The following is a 20,918-nucleotide window of genomic DNA, read 5'->3' as shown; positions in this document are numbered from 1 at the left end:
GAGGAGTTTATTGCATGGTTCACCATGTGGCATCCAAAAACCCTCTAGAAACAGCTGTTGATTTGCACCTAGGAGTTGTTTGAGGGAGAAGGGAGAGCAAGAGCCTTCGGCCAATTTGATGATGGGGAACACTGTGTTTTCCCCAAACCCCTGTGCCGGCGCTGGGGTGGCTGTGCCGCGGGGCTGCCCTCGCCATGGCCGTGCCCCGTGCTCCTCTCCGCAGCAAAAGCAGCAGCGGTGCTGCTGTCCATCCTTGTATTCTGCTCTCAGGCCTCTCTTGCCCTTTGAAGATTCCCCGTTGTTTGGGCTATTAACATACTTTCGGGGTGGATGTTTATCTTTTTTTTTTAAACTTTTACGGCAGGCACGTTGTTAAAGAAAACCCCGAGAAGCTCTTTGCAAGAAAGCGACACGGGAGCCCTTTGGTGAGCGTAATGCAACTCTGAGCAGCCCTTCCCTTTATTTGATCAGCTTCTAATACCTAACAGTTCTGTAAGTAAACATTTATAGATCAAATCAGAAGCTCGCAAAAGGAAGCACTCTCGATAGATTAGAAGCTAAACTGATCTAAATTAGAAGAGATGCAGAGATAACCTTGCCTGGCTAAAAAGCATATACTATCGGTTGCATGCAGATAATTAAATGAACGAGCCCTTTTCTATTGAACAACTGATGTGCAATTGATAAACTTAATTAATAATTAACTTTTTAATTAAATATCAATTTAAAACAAGTGTGGTAATATGCCACTCGCATTTAATTTTGCTGCCTTTTCTTCATTAAAGAACCATCATTAGGGTTACAGGTATCTGTTTAAGATGCCTCTGTGCACTGCGCAGGGAATAAATGTGTCCACTGGGCACTCGCCAGTGAGGAGATGGTGATAAACAGCAGCGACTGGAGACAAAGCCAGTGAGCAACCTCAGAGAGGCAGAAGGAGCCACAGATAAAGGGCACATCCCTGGTCGCAGCTTTCTTAGCAGCAGAAGGCCTAGGTGGGTTATGTTTGCTCTTAAAAGAGGCTGTGGTGGATGTAGAAGAGCCGAGCCCTCCTTGTAACAACTCTTTGGGAAGAACTTCCTTCCCAGCGTTATGAATGAAGTGGCTGGATGAAGCCAAGACTGAACATCTAAACCCTGGCCTGTGTGAGGGGAGAGAGATCCATCAGTTATTGCCTTGTTTCAGCAAAACAATCCCACGCAAGTGAGGGAAAGCTGCGATCTTTTTGCATGTGTCTTCTCACATGATGCCTTAGTGCAATTCCTATTAGTGCTAATGGGGTAATTGGCTTCCCTCAATGCGAACTCCCTATAATGCATCCACGTAACTCGATTTGAGAGTGTAAATCTCATTAGCCTGAATGGCGATCTTTTCTGCCTCTAATTTACCCATTTGATCCTGCAAGCACTAACAGCCGATCTCGTCTCCCTTTGAAAGCGATAAATAGGCATCTGACTTCCGCTAAATGATGTTTGCGAAGGTGCACGACGGGCATCCCACCTCCGGGCTGGTGCCCCTCTCTGTGCCTCCTCCCCATCAGTCTGCCCTTGCAAACATTGTACAAAAAGGGATGTTGCTGTGGGGCTGCTGGAGAATTCCTGCTTTTTGTCTGCCCCCCCCGGGGCCTCCCCAGCTCTCAGCCACATGTGGCAGCTGCAACCACGCAGCACAGGACAGCAACGGGTGTGTGGGGCTCCCCAGAGATTCAGGTGCTTTCTGGGGGTCCGTGCAATCAGGTGCTGTGGTGCTGGAGTCACAGCAGCTCCTTCATCCACCGTCCGCCACTCTTGTTGGATTCCTGACATTTTGAATTTATGAATAAATGCACCACATCAAATGAGAATAATCAGGAAGCCAACGGCTTCTTTGCTGCAGATGCTCCCATCCGCCGTCTGCCAAGTCCATGCCTTGTCCTGACTGTCCTCCTTTGTTCACAAAATCATTTTGGTTGGAAAAGACCCTCAAGATCATCGAGTCCAACCGTTAACCCAACACTGGTGCTAAACCACATCCCGGAGAACCTCATCTGTGCACCTCTGTTTGAAAAATTACCGAGAGTGCTCAGTTGTAATTCACGTACCTGTATACAACAAATGCTACTCGAAGCAAACAACTTCCGCGCAGCCTTGGCATTTGGGATGGTTCCTTCCACCTACCTAATAAGCACTTACAAGGAGCAAAAAACATACGCATAAGGCAGGAAATTTGGTTTCAAACTGGGGAAAAAGAAAAGGTGAAAGACTGCAAGGGACATTTCTACCAGCCCTGTGCCTGCTAGCAACACGGAGAAATACTTGAGCACCTCACTGAGGATGTAAGAAAATATTAAGTGTTGCCTTTTTAATGTCTTGATTTGTTTCCAACTGGAATGAGTAGGGTAGAGGAGAAGCCAATGGGCTCTTCACTGTCCTTCTGCAATGTGGGGCTTGAAGCCAACTGGAAACGACTCCTCTGAAGGTACCACCTTGGCCACGGCACCAGACACCTATCCGGTCAGAATACACCGCTGATGAAAGGATGATTTCTTTTCCTGCCCTGCCTCATCAGAGGATATTCTCGCTTCTCCACATATGAAGGGAAGATGGGTCCCTCCCGTGGGGAATGTCACTGCTGGCCACCGCTTCCTTTCTGAAAGCCCCGTTTGAAAAGGAGGAAATAGTTGGTGGAGGAAGTTCCTGTAAAGGAATCTTTCAAATCCTTATTTTTGTCTTTTTTTTTTTTTTTTTTCAGGGGACACCCGATAGGATGGAAATAATTGGTGTGGCTGCCTCAAGTGATGGAAAAATTGCAGAAAACTGCAAAGGGTGTGACAGCAAGAAAACCGGCTTATTCTCCATTTATTGTACAATATTTATCATCAACCCGTTTTGTATATTTTGCTTTCTTTTGTGTAATCTTATCATCACTGGAGTTGAAAACGATGTAATTTTTGCTCCTTTGAGTAGTTGCCAAAAAAGCACTTACGTCGGAGTATTAGTGTATCATTTGGCTAGCACATCACATAATGGTTTTTTTACAGCAAGTATTTAACCATGTTTTCATCCTGTGGGAAAGAATGATGGGTCTGTTTTGTAAAAATAAGACCTTGTGGCAATGTGGACATGCAAGAGATAGAAACATAATGCAACAAATTAGTTTCAACACACAGAAATGAAGTAGTCCAGGCTCCATACATTCAGCAGAGCTGGTTTTTCTCTCTCCCTTTTGTCTCTCCCTTTTTTCTCTTACTCTGAAATGTATTGTTGGATTTTATGGGAAAACTTCGCAAGCAGAAACTATTAGAATTCAATGAGCCACCTACTTGGTTTGGGCACCCAAGAGCGTGTTATACTTGTGTACACACATATGTTCGTGTATATGTATGCACACATATAGCTAAAAATAGTGTAAGTGCATGTGCAAAAGAGGGAGAGTGGCTGTGGGTACCAAGCAGATATGATCAAATTCATCCATTTTGTGTGACTTAGTGCAAGTTCATGGTGTTATGGAGAGAACCAAATTAGCTTTATTATAGGCTGAAAAGATACTTTGGTTTTTAGCAACAGAAGGAATATTGTGAAGCAGGAGATATCTGATCATTCCAGTTTTTTTCTTCAGGTGCTTCAGAAATAATCAAGCAGTTAATTAGTACGATTTGAGGTGTACTAATCCCAAATAGCGATTAAGTGAATCTCTGTTATAACCTGAAATCCGCTATTAACTTAAAAACCATTGATGCTGTGATCCACATCTTTCCAATCTGCGTGTTTTACAACCTGCCCCCAGGAACGGTCACTCTCACCTCTGCCAGAAAAGTGTTACGGTTGCTGTTTTAAAGTTCTCCCATTTCTAAACTTTATTCTTTTTATTCAAATGCCCCAGTGCATTGTGACTAAGATTTCTTTTCCTTTGTATGTAAAATTCACCAGGATCTCTCTCAGCTTTTCCCAAGTAACTGTATAATCTGTTTGATGTCCTTCTTTCCAGCAGCCACTTACCCGTTTGTGCAGTCACAGGCACATTTGTGTTTTGTCATGTCTGGAAATGCCAAGTACGTGCCTAACTTTACTTAGGCGAGGAGTGGAGTTGAGCATATGGCTACATGGTTCCTAAGTAAAATAAAAAATGCCATTCAGCAAATTTATTAGGGCTTTATAGTGAGTTATCATCAGTAGTTGCACTAAAATACAACTCAGAAAAACAGACTCTGTAGCAGAGACTTTATGATGGAATAGGCTTTTTGTGTGTCTTGTCTTTGCTTGCTAATTTACAGTGTTCCAGAACTTCCAAAAACATCTACGAATTGTTCTCTGAAAGCCTTTCATCCTGACCGGTGCTGGAAACCACTCCGCTCGCTGGTGTTGTGAGTCAGGGTGCTCAAGCCCTGCCCTTTGGGTGCCCGGATTGTTCCTTTGAATCGAGGGCTTTTATCAGACCAAAAACTGGCTTAAGTAGGGTTTCTCCAGACTGCATTAGTACTTCAGGACTGTTCTGCTTTGAAAGAGTGGAAAGCCCCAGTTGCACTGCCTTAAACGAGTCATTAGCACAACGAGGTGGAAGGGAGGATGAAGACTGTCCATCATGTTCCCAGTCCTGCCAATGGGATGAGTAGCTATGGCTTGCAGGATGAGGATGCGTCCAACACTTTCCTAACCAGTTTGCTTTCCTAACCTCTCTTGCTGCAGGTGTGAGCAGAGCTTCACCTTTCCTGTGCTGTAAGAAGAGTGATTAAAAGCAAATGAGCGAAGGTGAGTCAACGATGACTAAAGACTGTGCATAAATTCCTAACAAATGCCTGGCAGGGGGAAAAAAAAGCAGAAATGTGAAGCAGCCTGATTTTCCTTTGAGTAACGCTTTATCTTCACGGAGACATCACCGTTGTGTTATATCATTTCCTCTCCAGATATGACCATGGAAGAGCAAGACCTTCCCATAACAGGACAGCACGAGCAATTGGGCTGTTTCTCATGCTGCCTTGGGAGCATCGACCGTAACAGAGCGGACACTTGGGGCAGGAGCTGTAACGCAGGGAGAAGAGCTAATGAACGACCTTTGTGAGAGCACGATTGAGTCAAGCCCACCAAAAAATGATAGGTGAGGTAAGAGTTTGCTCAGGAGCTGTGTCCTGCCCGCAGGGTGTAACTGAGCGGTCACGTCAGAACCAAACTTGCAACGCTGGATTTTTTTGGAGGGCTTGTGTTATCCTTGATAAAAATCTTGTTGGTATTTGAGGCAGAATGGCTCCGCTGGACACTTTGCTTCTTCCTGTGCCCTTCCATTCCTGCTCTGCCAAAATTCTGGTGTTTAGTTATTCTTGCTCCAAGTAGAATGTTCTGGACTGGGTATGTTTCCTGAACTTTAAGGCATTTCTTTGCAATGTATGTGCAGAAGTGAGACTGCTCGTTGCTGAGCGTCTTCGGGGTCCCTGTCCTGTGCTGCAGTGACCATCACCACAGGGCTGTGCACATCTCTAACCTGCCTTGCAAAAGTCTCTGGAACAGAAATAAATAGAAATAAAACTTAAGCTGCTAGAAAAATATCTATTTTGATTTCTGCTGGAGAAACACATCCCACCACCGCTGCCCCCCCAATGAATTCACACTGATTTTTAAGAAATATGCTATATTGCAGGATCTTGCAAGATGCCAGGAGCCGAAGGACTCTGCGGAGCCTTGTGCTACAGTCAGAGTCCAAAAAGGTGAGTTCCCCAAGAGGGAAAAGTTGGTTTTCTTGTTTAATGCTGTCTCTTGTTTAGCCTTGGTGATCTGAATGGCCCATTTATTTTTTATGTATTTTTTCTAAATATGTTTATCTTCATGCCCAAAATACTTTGTGAACTCTGTTTTTTTCATCCCTGTAAAGTGTATCTTTCAGGTAAGTCCTTGTTTCCTGCATTTTTCTGTCTATAATTGCAGAGATGTAAGGGAAAGAACGTACAGTTTTCTAAAGCAGTCATCTGACATGAAGTTACGGAGAACATACTTGCTCTGCCTGTTCCCTCTTAATATTCTGGCATACACACACATATATGAGTATGACTGGCAACAGATAAAGTAGGTTAATGGTAGTGAATGTTGAAGGGTAGGGGTCAGTTCTAAACTACTTTTCTGTGTTTTCCCAAACTTTTTACCACCTAAGTGGGTATAAAGAAGCACGTGGCAGGTATGTTCACTCGGAGCCAGCCGAAGGATGTACATTTCAGTGTTCAGATGACAAATGCTGCAATGAGTGATGCAAGTGACGAAAATTGGTTGCAGAAAATTTTGAGAATGTATCCAAAAGCATTGCAGGCTCTTTGCTTGCTGTTTGCAGGGAGAAAGCAAAATTCATTAAATAAATAATTTGATCCAAATGACTTTTCTGGTTGCTGAAGGAGCTAACAGGGTGTTTGGACTTGCGTACTGGTTTGGTTACAACTATAGTGATGAAGAGCTCAGTGCAGAAAAGCTGGGGTTTGGGTTTTTTTAGGAGGAACCACAAGCAATTCTCAAGGTGCTGGATTCTTTTCTTGAAATTTCCAAACGAGCGTGGACAAACATGGGGGATGATGGGCTTGGTGGAGAGCAAACGAGGCTGGTCAGCGCGGTGGGGCAAATGTGCTGGAACGCGGCATCGGGGCTGCACGAGGGTGTCGGGAGAGCTGCTCCTGGTCCCCTCTGCTGTGATACAGCAAACGACTTGGATACTTTTCCACCATGAGAGGGGAAGGGGATGGTGGAAAGTGCTCGGAGGACTGTGGGTGCTGCCCCTTTGGGGACGGCCGTATGGCTGCTGGTGCTCTGTGCGCTCCAGCCTCACCACCTGTGTCAGTAAGAAAAGGCTTTTCCAGTCTAAAAATAAGCAGCTGCTGTCTGGAGTCTGCTCCTGGGAGTGTTGTCTGATATGTAATTTGAACTTGATTGCAAGGGCCTTGTCACCTCTCTTGGAGCCGGTGCTGCCATGCTGGAGCCGGCTCCCCTGTCCCCCAGGTGACCAAGGCTGTTGGCAAAGCTGGGCTCTGGTGTGCCCCAGACTGGGTCCAGGTACGCTCCAGACTCCCATATGTCACGGCACATCATCCTGTTTTAACTCCTCTCTCACTGCTTTGCATCAAGCTACTGAAACCAATTTATTTGGCAACCACTGAAACTTGACACTGACGAGGATGAACAAGGGAAGGGAGAGACCTGTTGTTTCCAAGGATGAATCTGAACTGCAAAAGCAGAATGTTTGCGCCAGAGCCATTTGGGAAAGCTGCCGGTGTCTTGGGATGCTGCTGTTGTGAATGGGGCCAACTTGGAAATGATTTTCTTGATCTTATCTTCCTTGCTTGAATCTGCAGCGCTTGACCAGAAAACCACAAGGAGTTTTTCCTTGTAGGCTGCTTGTGTCTGCTGGATGGGACCTTTCCTGGTCCAAAACTTTAATGCAGGCGTTGAGTTAGAAGACAAGTGGTACTAACAGGGAGATGGGCCAATGTGTTATGGTGTTGATGCCATCGCCAAAGTGCTGATGCACAAGCCAGGCTGTGTAACCCCACTCATGGGACTGGCTGAGGAGGGTTTCCATGCAGCTTAGATAAACTATATCCATCTTGGTCCTATTTTACAGCATGGAAATCAGAGTGGTTTTGGAATGTGTAGTTGGAAAACCAGGTGCAGCATCGATCCAGTTTCCATTTTATCCAGATAACCAGATATCAGAGAGAGGAGGTCTAACGGAAACAGGTTTGGCAGGCAACGAGAAGAAGCCAAGTCGAACTTCTCTAGTACCAATACATCCCCCTGGCCTTCCATCGAGTTCAGAACCATCTCTCCAACTCAGGGACCCCCTTGGTTATGGGTTTTCTGTGTCACAAAGGCTGGCTCTGACAAACATTTTTAGAATCACCATCTGTCAGCTTTTCCTTCAGGGATCCCCATTTACAATAGCTTGTATCCAGGCCATGTGCAAATCCCACTGGGCTGAGACTTGGCCCTGCGTGAGGTTGGCCTGGATGCAATTAACAAACACAAAATTTATTCAATTTAGTTTGGCCAAAAATATAAGATTCTTTTGTTTGCAGATGCTGAAGTTTAGATGCCTTTCCAAACTTATCAAGGACAAGGGAACCACTTTGGAGAAAATAACAGCCAACACTAAAGTCATCCTAGAATCAAATTGAACCAGAAACCTACATACTGAGTGGTTTGTGAAGCTTAGAAACAGAGTCCATTTTTTCTCTTTAATTTTTGCTGCTGTCTCTGAACTTGTTCTTCTAGCTGAGCCCTGGACAGAAATACTGAAACAACGGAAGAAAACCAGAGTTTGTGGCATCTAGGGGAGTCCAGAAGGAAGCATCAGATATCTCCCAGGAGTTTTCAGTTCCAGGAGATCTGGAGAAATGTCTGACCCAAATCCCAGGGTCTGGAGGTTAGAACTGACACAGGAACGTGTCTAAGTTGCTTTGGTCTGGAGATCTTGCTGGAAATCTTGTAAGATGGGGATCTATCTCTCTTGATTGACCATTCAAACCTACAATTTTTTTAGGTCTTATCTGCCAGACTCAAGCACGATAAACCTCATGGTGCATAATTTATCTCTCAGAAAGGTGAAGGGCTGAGTCCATCCTTTTGCATTCACATTTTTGTTTCCCGTAAAAGCACCAGACCACTTAATTTATTCCCATCGTCCATGCAGGTGCTCTATGATTTTAAAACAAAAAATTGTATCAAGGGTGTGTGCTTTCTTAAAGCACTCTTAGCTCCTGCCTACTCCAGTGACCCCTGGTCCAGGGAGGTTGCAGTGCTTTGGAGGGCACAGAAATGATCCGAGGCTGGAACAGCTCTGCTGTGGGGACAGGCTGAGAGGGCTGGGGTGTTCAGCTGGAGAAGAGAAGCTTCGGGGAGACCTTATTGCGCCTTTCAGTGCTTAAAAGGGACTGATAAGAAAGATGGGGACAGACCTTTAAGCAGGCCCTGTTGAGATAGGACAAGTGGTGATGGTTTTAAACTAAAGGAGGGAGATTTAGGCCAGACATGAGGAAGAAATTGTTGGCCCTGAGGGTGGTGAGAGCCTTGCCCAGGTTGGCCAGAGAGGTGGTGGATGAACCATCCCTGGAGACATCCCAGGCCAGGCTGGACGGGGCTCTGAGCAACCTGAGCTGGTGAAGATGTCCCTGCTCGTGGCAGGGGTGGCACTGGGGGAGCTGGGAAGGTACCTTCAACACAAACCATTTTATGATTCTATCTGTGGGTGGGATGAGGAGCCAAAGGACAGGTCCTCAGCACACACGCAGCAGCAAGCAGACCTGGGACAAACAGCCAGCGCAATGCAACAAGGATCAGTGTGGCTTTAAATAGTTTATATAAGCATTCCCCAGATTGCGTTACTCTCAATGAAGTAACACTGGAGCGTTTCATGAAGATGATTTTTATTAGCTAAAAGGAAGCTGCCCCAGCTATCTCTGATGAAGCAAACACCTGGAGGTGCTGGGGATGTTTGGCCACCCCTCCTCTGTACCTCCCAAACCTCCCTGACGTTAGAGGAGGGGGAGCAGATGGGTGCGATAAACCACCCAGGCCGTGGCTGTCAGCGTAGTTAGTATGCCGGGGCTGTGCGGTTCCTCTGCCATCTTCATTCACCTTAGAAATGTGGAGTTTGAATGGTTTATCTCTATTAATCACCAGCTCAAAAAGCTTTGTGCACCAAGGGCCGCAGATAATTAACTTCACTATACTGCTTGTCTTATCAGTATCAACCTCTTGTCCTCCTGTGAAATAGTTAAAACCATCAGCCCCTTTTTTACTTTTCCATTTAACTCTAATGCTTTAACACTGATGTTCTAAATGGCCCTGCGATTCATACTTATTAGGCAAACCTTTCTTTCTGCATCTCTTATTATATTTTTTGATAATTGGCCATGTACGTTTCTAAGGGGCTCAACAGCTTTTTATGCCACTATACTAATAATTAAAGGTTTCTCACAGCCTTTCAGATTTCTCTTTACCTTCTTTTCTTTGATAAGTGTAATTTGCTGTTTAATTGGGGAAGGGGGGAGAAAAGTAGTAGTACCCATAGGCTGACTGTATTGGAAAAGATTTTGTTTAACAACATTCTCTAATTTTGAACAAATCTTCATTGTTCCCCTATTTTGTCCCTTCTTTTGCTGGAGCTCCTCTCCTTCCCACACAAAGAAATGTTGTAACAGTCCGGCAAGAGGAAAGAGGGAGGCAGGATGGGGAATTGAGACGTGATGGAGGTAAGGACGGTGATGGGGGCTCCGTTCTTCACGATGCTCCTTGCTTTAGCCCTTTGCTTTGCTGATGTCCCATCCCCATTTCTCCAGTTCCCACATCAATGTCTTTTCTCTCCCGTCTTTAGGTCCATTCGTTCTCAACTCATTTCTTCCATCCTCCCCATGCAGGGACCCTGTCGGGGGGTGACACAGCTGGGGGACGTCCTTGGCCCAACTGCTGGAGCTGTCCTGTATGGAGAGCAGCCCAAAGGACTCCCTGGGGCCACCATTCTGTGTCTGCAGAGGATAAAGAGGCTTTAGACAACCCGCTGCACCTTTTCTCAGCTCCAGCCATGGGTGAGTCCCACCACGCTAACAGAGGGAAGATGCTGGCTCTGGAGAAGCCTCATTACTGCCATGGACATCTCTGCTTCCCTGGATGTTGCCTGACTCGGGAGAGGTGTTTTGGGGGTCTTGGAGGTGTAAGGGTATTGGGGGAGGTTGGGATCTGGAGTACTGAACTCTGCTGCTCTGACAGCCCATCTGGCTCTGCTCATACAGGTGAGACCATGTGAGTTCAGAGGACCCAGTGCCTTTGGTCTTCACTGAAGCTGTTCTCAAAAATACTACTCAATAGCTCCCATTCTAATTTTTAGATTAATTTGCTCCAACCACCAATCTCTTTCCATGTATATAGGTTCAACTGGCCTTAATGCTATTGTGGGATATATGCTATTTTACCCTTTTAAAGCCCAGCTCCTGGAGTTGTGTGATGGGAGGCTCTTTAGCTTTCCTTCTAAACAAAACGTTAATGCAGTTGAGCAGAGAAGGATGGAAGTGTGACCCCAGTGCTCTGAAATGATTATACTGAGAAAAGCATCCAACGCCGTGTTGTAAGACTTGTGATTTTTACAGCACCTTTTGATGTGGGGTGGAGGTGGGAGCAAAGGGAAGCGAGAAGAACTGGTGCAAAGTTTTTGACTGTTGGATATGGGCAACGTGGTGTTGCGCTTCTCCAGTCAGCGCACAGCAACTATTTCTTATCAGTGCTGGTATTGAATTGCAAAACAAGTTCATGCAGAAGCCATTCACTTATTTTTTTGAGTGAAGAATTCACACAACCTAGGATTTATTCTGGGATTATTCTCCAGCAGGGGAGAGGAAGAGAAAGGCTGGTGGTGCCTCTGTTGTGAATAATTCACCACCCATTCTACAAATGTGGGTGCGAGGTGACCCCTTTGCTCGGCTCCGCTGGGGCTGGGGAGGGGTGCAGGATGCCTCCTGTATCTCTGTGAGCTGCTCTGGGGTTAATAGGAGCACTCAACACACACATGCACGCTCTAAGCAGGGTCAGGGGGCAGCCAGCACATTGTGACCTAAAATTTGACAGCTTTTACTCATTTCACATTAAGTGACCCCATTTCTCTTTGGCCAACAGCCTTGCCCAGTGCCCGTGGATGGGGTGCACGGGAGTGTGGGCAGACCCCTCTGAGCTCTGGGGACAGCAATGACCCCCTGCACAGATGCACTTTTTGCCCTTATATTCCCTATCCCAAATTGCCACCCAGCGTCACACGGGGGAACAGAAAGCAGCAACGGGTGTTGAACAACTGGCGCCTGGCCCTCTGCCGTCTCAAACAGGACAACTTGAAGATGCTTATTTCCAAATAATTTGTATGTTAACGCACAGGTGGCAGTTCTCTGCTGCAGCATGACAAACCCTTATGGTTCACCGTGGGGCAGCGTCCGGGCTGCTGGAGCCCCAGCGACCTGACCCTGGTCATCCGCACATGTCACCGCCCGTCCCATCCAGGGATTTATTTCTGGTAACTGCGATGCGAATAGTGGTAAGATCTCTTTTTTGAGCTCCAACCAGCATCCCTGGGAATTCTCACCAATGCTTCAGTTTTCTCCCCTTCCCCCGAGAAACGGCTTTGAGGGCAATTGTCTTATCTCTGCTTGGTTTGTTTGGGTATTTTATGCAGCAGAGTGTCTCGAGGTGTCTCTCCTCTTTCCTACTTTCCAGTTGTCTGTTTCTCTCCATCACTTTGTCAGCTGTTTGTTAGTCTCTCTGATTTCCTCCTCCTTCTCCCTGGTTGGCCCATTCATCATTTTTTTCCTCAGTAGTCCGTGCTCTTTTCTCTCCTGCTTCTTCTGTCTCTTGTTTCTCCTTCGTTTCTCTCTTTCGTTTTTCCCCCCAGTGTCGGAACTTCTTTCTTTGATTCCCCCCCACTCCACCTCCCACCCTTTATAGTGCTGTTATCTGTGATTTTGGCAAAGAGCACATTTATTGGGGAGGAATATCCCCATGGCAACGCAGCAGATGGTGACTTTTGATTAGCTTGGCTTTTTTTTCTTTTCCCCCCACTGACTGCCAAATCACAATCCGTCTTTGAAATTAAATCAGGCTGTGATAGCATCAGTTGTTCTGGAGAGGGGACGAGAGAGAAACAAGACTGAAGTATTACAGCGGGAGCCAGGATGTAATGCAAATTCATGTTTTTTAACCCCAGCAATAAAAACCCCTGTTTGCTCTGGGAGCGGGAGGAACCACAAGAGAGGGAATAATAAAATAATAAAAAAAAAAAAGATTAAAAAAATGTTATCACCCTGCACGGGCTCCTCACTATAACCATGTTGGAGTGTGTCTCTGTAACACCAACGTCACTCCTTGCCAAGTCACCTGATGCTGCTGGGCCTCATTCTGCGGCTGTTTAAACATTATTGAGGGTTTTCCTCATGTCATGGGTGGTGGGGAGAGGCCAGGTTCTTAACACAGCAATTCCAGCAACTATTTCTTTCCAGGGATGCAGTGTCCAAAGTGGGAAGGAAAGTATGAGCAAGCAGCAGGAGGAAGGAAAGCAGCTCCTGGAAGGCATTGGAAGGGCGGCCAGAGGAATTCAGGGTAAAGTGAGCAAGTGGGGAGGGTGAACAGCATCACCAAGCCAAGATGCTGAATGATCAAGGGCATGGGAAAGTGAGGAGCTGCCTGTAAGGGCACCAGGGAGGTCTGAGTCTGGGGAAGGAAGGGCACAAAGTTATGCCAACCACCAAGAGAGAGTTACAGGGCATAGCCCCATGGAAGATGGGGACGCAGATACTGAAGTCAAACAGTAAGGAACTTTCTTGAATGTTTCAGAAGTGGGTGGTACTTGAGTCCCATGAGCTTCTTTGCCTGGTGCTTTTTGGAGGGTGACCAAAGGTGAATGTAATTGAGTGCTAATCGTAGCCAAAAATAAAGGAGGGCTTGAAACTGAAAGCTGCAGAGAGGAGATGACTAATGACCCAGCAATTTCATGGGACCTGACGCATTGTCTCGGGCTGCCGAACTGCAACCTCCAGTTCCTAAGGTTCCCCATACAGGAGCTGAGAAAGCTGTTGTCTGGTCCCAGCGCTGGCTCCTTTGCATGCGGTGAGTTTAGCGATTATGGCCAAAGGTAAATAAAGGGTCACATTCAGCCTTGGTGAGGTTCAGCTGAGATGGTGGAGTTTCATTAGAAGCAAAGTGCCCCAAGGGTTAATACCTTTTCCTATCTGGGGTTGTAGTTTGTGTATTTTCTGGTACTGCAGAGAGCAAACACACATTCTGTGATTCTATGAGGACTTGGCGTGCTTCGTATGAGCCTTGACATGCTCAAATTGTCACTAGGCTTTCTTTTGTCTTTGCAAAGAGAATCCGCCCATAACATAGCCTGCAAAAGATGTGTCCTTTGGAGGATCTCTCATCTTAATGCAGGATCCAAATCTGCACGCTTTGGCAAAATCTTTAAATATATGGGATTGTCTTGTCCCTTATGTTAGGAGGAAAAAAAAAAAGATAAGTTCCCACTACACCTTCTGAAAAGCTGCATATTCTCCTGCTTGCCAGGAGCTGTGGGCCACCACCATGTCTCTCCCACGGCTTTTTTAGTCAGACCAGTGTTTTTTCCTGCTCTGCTGCAGGGGACTTTGTGGGATGTCTTAAGTTCTTCCAGCATAAACTCTCCGGCCAATAGATAAAATTTTGCTGCAGTTGTTGTTACTTCTGTTGGAGATCTCAGCTTAGAAGTGTTTTGTGTATGCCGTGTGTTAGATCTGCTGTTCTTTGAGGAGGAGATAAGATTTGGGTGCCAGAGATAAATCAAGCGGGGACACCACTGGAGTTTAATTGTGCACAGATATCTCAGGGCCTGATTCTTCCCTGTGAGACACAGGCACAAGGGAGAGCTCTGGTCTGCAGTGGTTCACACGTTGGTGGAAAGCACCAGAGAAGTGTTCCATGAGCACAGTGGGATCTAAACCCTTGTTTGAATCTCAGATGGCTGGTCAGGCTGGGTCTTAATCTGTGGTTCTTTCTGTTTAGACAGTAATCCTGGTTGAGACAAGAATTTCTATCTGCTGGGTGCTGTTTTGGTCAGATCGCTGCTTGGATTTGGTTGCCCCAGGCACCTTGCCAGTGTCTGTCTGCCCCCAGATCTCTCTCTCTCTTGCATCTTCCCTTGCCCTGCACAACCACCTTGCAGCCGTGCTCTTCTCTTCCCTCCCATGCAGCCCCTGGGGGCTGGTGGGCACCCAAAACTCCACACATCTGTGTGTCTGCTCTGGTACCCTCGTGCCCCGGCTGGTCACCTCTGATGCGGTGCGGGAGCTGCCGATGGATGAAAGCCAGACCTGCACCACGTCCTGCCCCTGCAGCTCATGCTCTTAGCACAGCAGACGCGTCCCCAGCGTGGCGAGCGTGGCATCCGCGGGGCTGCGATCCAGCCCATGGAGCTCGCACAAAACAAACCGGCTGTGACACCGCGGCAGAGCGCTCGAGCTTCTCCAGCTTGACACCACATCGTTATATATTGATGCCATGACACCAGCGCTCAAAATAGAATTAGGACAATTTGATTTCCTGCAGATCTCAGGATGGGGTCATAAAAAAGGAGACTGTTCTGGAGAAATGGGATAGGGTGGAAATGTTTGTAGTGACATCACAGTCACTTCCATGCCAATGGCCTCCTACTGCTGCAAACATGTGATTGTGATTTTGCTGCACGCTCCATCAGAAAAGAGCCAGGCTGGCCAGGGAGGGAGGAGAAGGGACGGAAATATTCTGTTCTTGTATCTCAATTCAAATATCTGACAATAGCTTTGCAGCCCAGGGTGCTGAGTGATCGGGAGTGGGACCGTGGAGCCAAGACTGCTGCCAGATCAGCAGAGCTCAGGGCGTTGCAGCAGCATAACTGGGGGCTGAAAAAGGACCTTTGATTTCATGACGAAGGATCCTGGTCTGCATTGAGGGGCTTGATTGGAGAGTTGGGTGGTCTAGTCCTCACTGGTCTCATTTACTTTTAGCATCTCTTTTCTTGGCAAGAAAAACCTACAGGTCTGAAATATGACTGCAAAAACCACTGCATAGCTGCTGACTTTTAGCCATTCCCGTTATGGATCTCGGTGTTGGAGTTTCACCCATGAAGCAGAGAGCAGTGGGGAGGGATTTAAGTAGCCGGGGGTAGAGGAGGAAAGAAGGGTGAAAGGAGAGGAAAAAACCAGTTAACCAAGAAAACAAAACTAGTTTGTGTCTGAGGACATCGCAGTAGGAAACCTCACGTGGGTTGCCCCACGAAAGGCACCAGTGGCTGCAAAACCCATTTTGGTAGCAAGGTCCTTCCCAAGAAACAACCTGTGGAGATCAGCCCTGGCTGTGTCCAGCACATGTAACTTTGGGGGGCTGCGGAGGGGAGTGGGACAGCGAGGGGATCCAGCTAATGCTCCCATCTATCAGATTAGGCTGTCAAAAAACCCAACCGCTTCCATCACTGTCCGAGGAGAGACTCTCGCTCCCCCGCTTAATGGGCTGGCGGTCCTGTTGTTGCCACTCCAGGGAGAGGGGCCGCGGCCACCGCCGCGTGCAGCAGGCTGCGAGTTTAAAATCCTATTAGGCAGAGACTAACAGTTGCAAAAAGAAAGCAGGTATCCCCTAGTGGGGATTTAAAGATGTTTAGACGTAATTGGATTTTCCAAGCAGATGTCATTATTGTTAAACAGTTGCCCACTTGATATGTTCAAGTTGTTGGCTGTAATTGCTAAAATTAGCAGGTCTGCATAGAGCAAAGGTCAGTCGGTTAATATTGTGATTTAGTATTTTATGAAGTAATTCTAAATGCTTTTATGTATGTTTTTGTTTTTGCAGCCTAAGCCCACATTAAAGTGGTTGCGAGGCCTGCTAATAAAATAATGACTCAGCCTCTCGGCGCAGGCTGCTGGCCCGGCACAGCGATGATGATGCTCCAACGCCTTTGCTCCCGGCTCCTCCCGGTGCCCAGCGCTTGGGTTTGGTGCTGCAGTCACACAGGAGGCCTCGAAACACCCAGACATGATGTGTTCAAACAGAGGTGGTGCTTGAAATTAGCCCGTCATGTCTGTCAAGGTTTAAGGCAAGGTGGATACCAGGATAGTGTCCAACAGCGGCTGGAAGGATGAGGGGCTGGTTTGCATCAGCAGCTGAGCAAAAGGATCTGCCGCTGGTACCTGTGGTCCTTGTGGGTGGATCGACTGCACATGCAAGTGTGTGCAAGCGCCTTCAGTCATGAACACACCTGAAAGACACACCACTGGCCAGGCAAGGTCCCAAAATCCAGCTTTTGAGAGGGAAGATGCATTTCTGGAAGAGGAACAAAGAACTGGAACTGGGCGAGGCAAAGGCTCCCGGGTTGTGCTTTACTGGACATCTGGTGCTGCCTCCTCCAGCTCTGCAGCTGCAAATGGCATGAGAAAAAGCTTTAAAAAACTCCTTGAAGGTGTAAGCGTTTTGCTGGCAGGCTCAGTGTCAGTCTGATCCCACATCCTGGGACAGGCAAGGGTTTTCTTCCAAGGCTGTGTTGGCAAGATTTGCTGAGCTTCATTTATTAATATTATTTTCCATAGCACAGACACAACCCGTTTCCATGGGTGCTTTGGGCACACCTGGCAGATTTCTTGCTATTGTAGCAATGCAGGACTTTGCTAACGCAGTCTGACCTGCTCTCTTACCATCAGACCTTTCTGGTTGTCTCCTTTTTCTAATATCATCTATTTTTTTGCTTGCAGGAAGTACTGTGAGATGTTTTGTGGCCTGGATTGCAGGGGGAGATGCGGGAGAGGATCTGCAGATCACCCTGGACTCAACACTTACCGGGTGAGCTGGGTCCCATCCTGATTCATGTTCCCATATTCGTGCTGGTTGCAGATTTTGGTGCCCCATTGCAAGCAACAATGGAAACGTTCTGACCAAGGGATGGGCAAAGGAAGCGTTTGCTCTTAGATGCTGCCTTAAATACTAATGCAAGAGAGGGAACTGCTGACCCAAGGCAGGACAGGTCTAAGAAGTGTAGATCTTAATCTCAGATCAAGAAACAGTGATGGGCATACAGAAAAAACATTACATTAGCAGTGAAACTGAGGTAAAATTTTAGCCCTAGCAAGCTGAAAAGGTTGAGGAACTGGGAATTCAACTCTGGTCCAGATTTCAAAACATGTTATTTTGACCAAAGACCGTTTCAGTTTCTGTTTCTGATCCAAAATGTGCAGTTTGGCAGTTTGGGGGTTGGTTTGTTTTGGTGTTTTGGGTTGGTTTTTTTGTGAGTGTGTGTGTTTTGATTTGTTTTGTTTCATACCTTGGACTTCCTCTGAACTAGCATAAGATCAATCCAAGAGGCCATCTCACATGAGTATGATGTTCACAGAGAGAGTATTGGTAAAATATTTACTTTTGTTTGCCTTGACCGAAATAACCTTCTTTCTGCACCAAGCCTCCCAAATCTTTGCAATCCCTGGAGTCCCAGTGCCTCCGGGAACAGCCTATGGCTCCCAAAGCCCAGAGGAGCAGCAGATGCTGTTTGTTCCTGCACCGAGGTTGTCCCTGTTCCCACCACCGCTGGCCAACTTCTGTGAACCCAGCATGCACTTAGATTTCTACTTGCCTCCCAGTGCTGTGTCCTTTTCTTGCTGGGAGGGGGACTCACTTAGCAGCCTTTAACATAACAAATACAGTTTGGGTCTGTTTTTCCAAACTGGGCATGGCATCAGTTGCTAAGGAAGGTGATTTAAGCTGCATTTTTATTTTCAAAAGTGTGAAAGGTTTTGATTAAGAGGTGGCTGATTTAACTCGGTGCTTAATGTTCAGAGTCCTTTATGAGTATCACTCCCTCGCAGTCTCCTTCAAAGCATGGGAGCCTGTTATTCCCATTTCACAGCAGAGGAAACAGATGCAAGGACCTGCCCAAATGCAGGCAGCAATTGCGATCTGAATTAGAGTGAAAATGTCCCTGAAAGCGAGTTCCAGTCTCCAGGGAGACATCAGTGGGCAAGGCAAGCTGGGAAATTCAAGGGGACGTAGCGTGGGACCGAAAATAAGAGGCGTGTAAGATTTTTAAACACCTAAGGTGATCTGGCCAAGCACAAAACAAGGCTCAGCAGTTCATGTCAGCACAGAGGGAGGGCGGAAACATGGGGAGCACGTTCCTTAGCTCAGTGGAGGACGAAAGCAGCCTGCTGGCAGGCTGGGCAAGAAACGCATTGTGAGCCAGCTCTTGCAGCTGTGAGCAAGACAATAAGGAGGGTAAAGCATCCTCTAAGTCTCCGCATCCAGCTTTGCACAAAGAGGGAGGTAAACTCAGCCTCTTGGAGTCTGTTTGCTCATGGTTTGAATTTAGCTTTTTTAATTTGAACGACTCCAAGTGGAAAGGGACCCATAGGTTTTCCCAGTCCAAGAACTGAATTCACCTTCTCCTGCTCACTTTCAGCCCCCGAGCTACACAGTGTTTCTGTCGGGGTCTCTGGTTGTAAAAAGCTCCTGTTTTCTTCTGCAGTTTGAGGAATGGCATTTTCTTTCTTGCCTTGTATTTTCCTCTGCCAGTCCCACTCCTCTAGGCTCTGCATGACCCACTGAACATCCACCACCTTCTAGGCTGTGTACAAAAAGTTTTTTCAATGAATATGCATCTTCCCATACACCAAAGCTAGGGTATTATTCACACAACCTCAGGGTTGTGTATGAGGGTAACACAAATCTCGGTTGTTGCAGCTAGCAGCCTTTGAGATTGGCATTTCAAGGAGTGCGAAGAGGACCTGTAGCTTGTCATAGAACTCTCTTACCTGTCCATCAACCAGCGTGTCTCCTTTTGCTGTATTAATCAACTTGCTCTCTTTGGCCTACCAGCAATGTTGTTCTCACACAATCTACTATGCCTATTTACTGAACAAGTGCTATCTATCACCTTACACAGGGTTAGTAGAGTCCTACTCCTTAGTTTAGCATAACTCCATATTTTTACCTGTGAAGTATTTGTCCCCAACTACTGGGAAGTCTACATCAGTTGTGTCATGAGGTCAGCATTTATTACTACTGCTTGTAGTAGATCCTATTCGTTGGGCTATGAGAGCGCATCCTACATCTTGCAGTTAATGCATGTGCTGGGGGACATTTTAATTTCCAAATAGCTTGTTTGTTGTCACAGACTTTAGCTGGCCGTCTTCTTCCACTTCTGTTGTCTCCTGCCCGTTCTCGATGATTTTCCGGGTGGTGATCTTCTTGCCATTGATCACTTCAGTGGTGGTGATCACTGTTCTGGCACCACGGGGCTCAGCTCTGGCCTCAGTGAAGGAGGAGCTGGGCTCCTCAAAGGGACTGAATGGATTCCACGACATAGATGACTCCATAAAGTCAGAAAACAGATTGGAGCTTCTTCCTCTTCCACCTGTCCTGCGCCAGATTTCACCGTTGTTTTGGATGTTGTAAAAGGGGTCCCAGAAAGCAGGTATAAGGGGATGCATCCCTCCAAAGACTTCCCTAAAGATCTCATTGAGGTCCTGGAATGCATAAGCAGGATCAAAGGAGCTGTTGTAACCCTGGGTGACATTTCTTCCTCTGTGGGATCTGCTCTCCCTAACAGACATGTCGTAGAGTGATCGTTTCTTAGGGTCGGACAAAACACTGTATGCCTCAACGACTGCTTTGAATTTCTTTTCAGCTTCCTCCTTGTTGTTGGGATTCTTATCAGGATGCCACTTTAGTGCCAGTTTGTGGTAGGATTTCTTAATGTCATCCTGGGAGGCATTTTTTTGCAGTCCGAGGACTTTGTAGTGGTTCATCTCAAAGGAAAGGTGGGGCTGTTTGGACAGTGCCTGGTCCCTTTCCCCCACCGAGGATGTGAAGCCCAGGGAGAAGCACCCTGCAGAGACTCCTGGACACCTGATGCTGCTCCACGTCTCAGAGGTGGGTAGATGCTGAGTTCCTTGATCTGCTCTGTTGTTTCACATCACGTTGTTGGACTGTATCCTTTCTTTTTAAGCCTGTTGTTCACAAATTGTGAGATTGTGACGTCAGAGGGGGCTCAGCCAATCATTGCTCAGCTAACCTGACTTCATTCTATGGTGGAGCTGGTTGTCGTTGTCCTTATATTTTTAAGCGTAGATCATACACGTGACGTTGCTGTTGCCCGATGTAGCTGCGATCTCACAGCTGTGACATATGACTTCATCAGCTTTTTTTTTTTTGCCTGTTGAAAGGTGGCATTAGCCAAATTTAAACTCCAAATACGTTGCATGTCCTTCATTATGAAGGTAACGGATCATTGGAACCTTCTCAAGTGGACATTTTTAAAACCAGAGTAGACCCTTTTCCTAAAATCATGATTAGATGACCATTGTGATCTCTTCTGAATTTATAGCCAAACCTGACACTTCAAGAAGAGCTTATCTCTCAAGTTGGTACCAAAATAAATGCCCAGAATAAAAC

General features: G+C 46.7%; 1 protein-coding gene across 1 annotated transcript; it reads right to left on the bottom strand.

The window, feature by feature from the left end:
- Window positions 1-19,606: 19,606 nt before the first annotated feature.
- On the bottom strand, window positions 19,607-20,272 carry DNAJB8 (DnaJ heat shock protein family (Hsp40) member B8). Its single transcript, XM_065846028.1, has one exon. The coding sequence runs from the start codon at window positions 20,270-20,272 to the stop codon at window positions 19,607-19,609; it is 666 nt and encodes a 221-aa protein (XP_065702100.1).
- Between the last annotated feature and the right edge of the window lie 646 nt (window positions 20,273-20,918).

The sequence above is a fragment of the Patagioenas fasciata genome, chromosome 10 (genome assembly GCF_037038585.1).
Source record: "Patagioenas fasciata isolate bPatFas1 chromosome 10, bPatFas1.hap1, whole genome shotgun sequence".
In the NCBI taxonomy this organism is placed as follows: Eukaryota; Metazoa; Chordata; class Aves; order Columbiformes; family Columbidae; genus Patagioenas; species Patagioenas fasciata.
This window is presented reverse-complemented; position numbering and strand designations above follow the sequence as displayed.

Excerpts from the sequence above, each read along its gene's own strand:
- DNAJB8 (XM_065846028.1), bottom strand. The coding sequence starts at position 20,272 with ATGAACCACTACAAAGTCCTCGGACTGCAAAAAAATGCCTCCCAGGAT.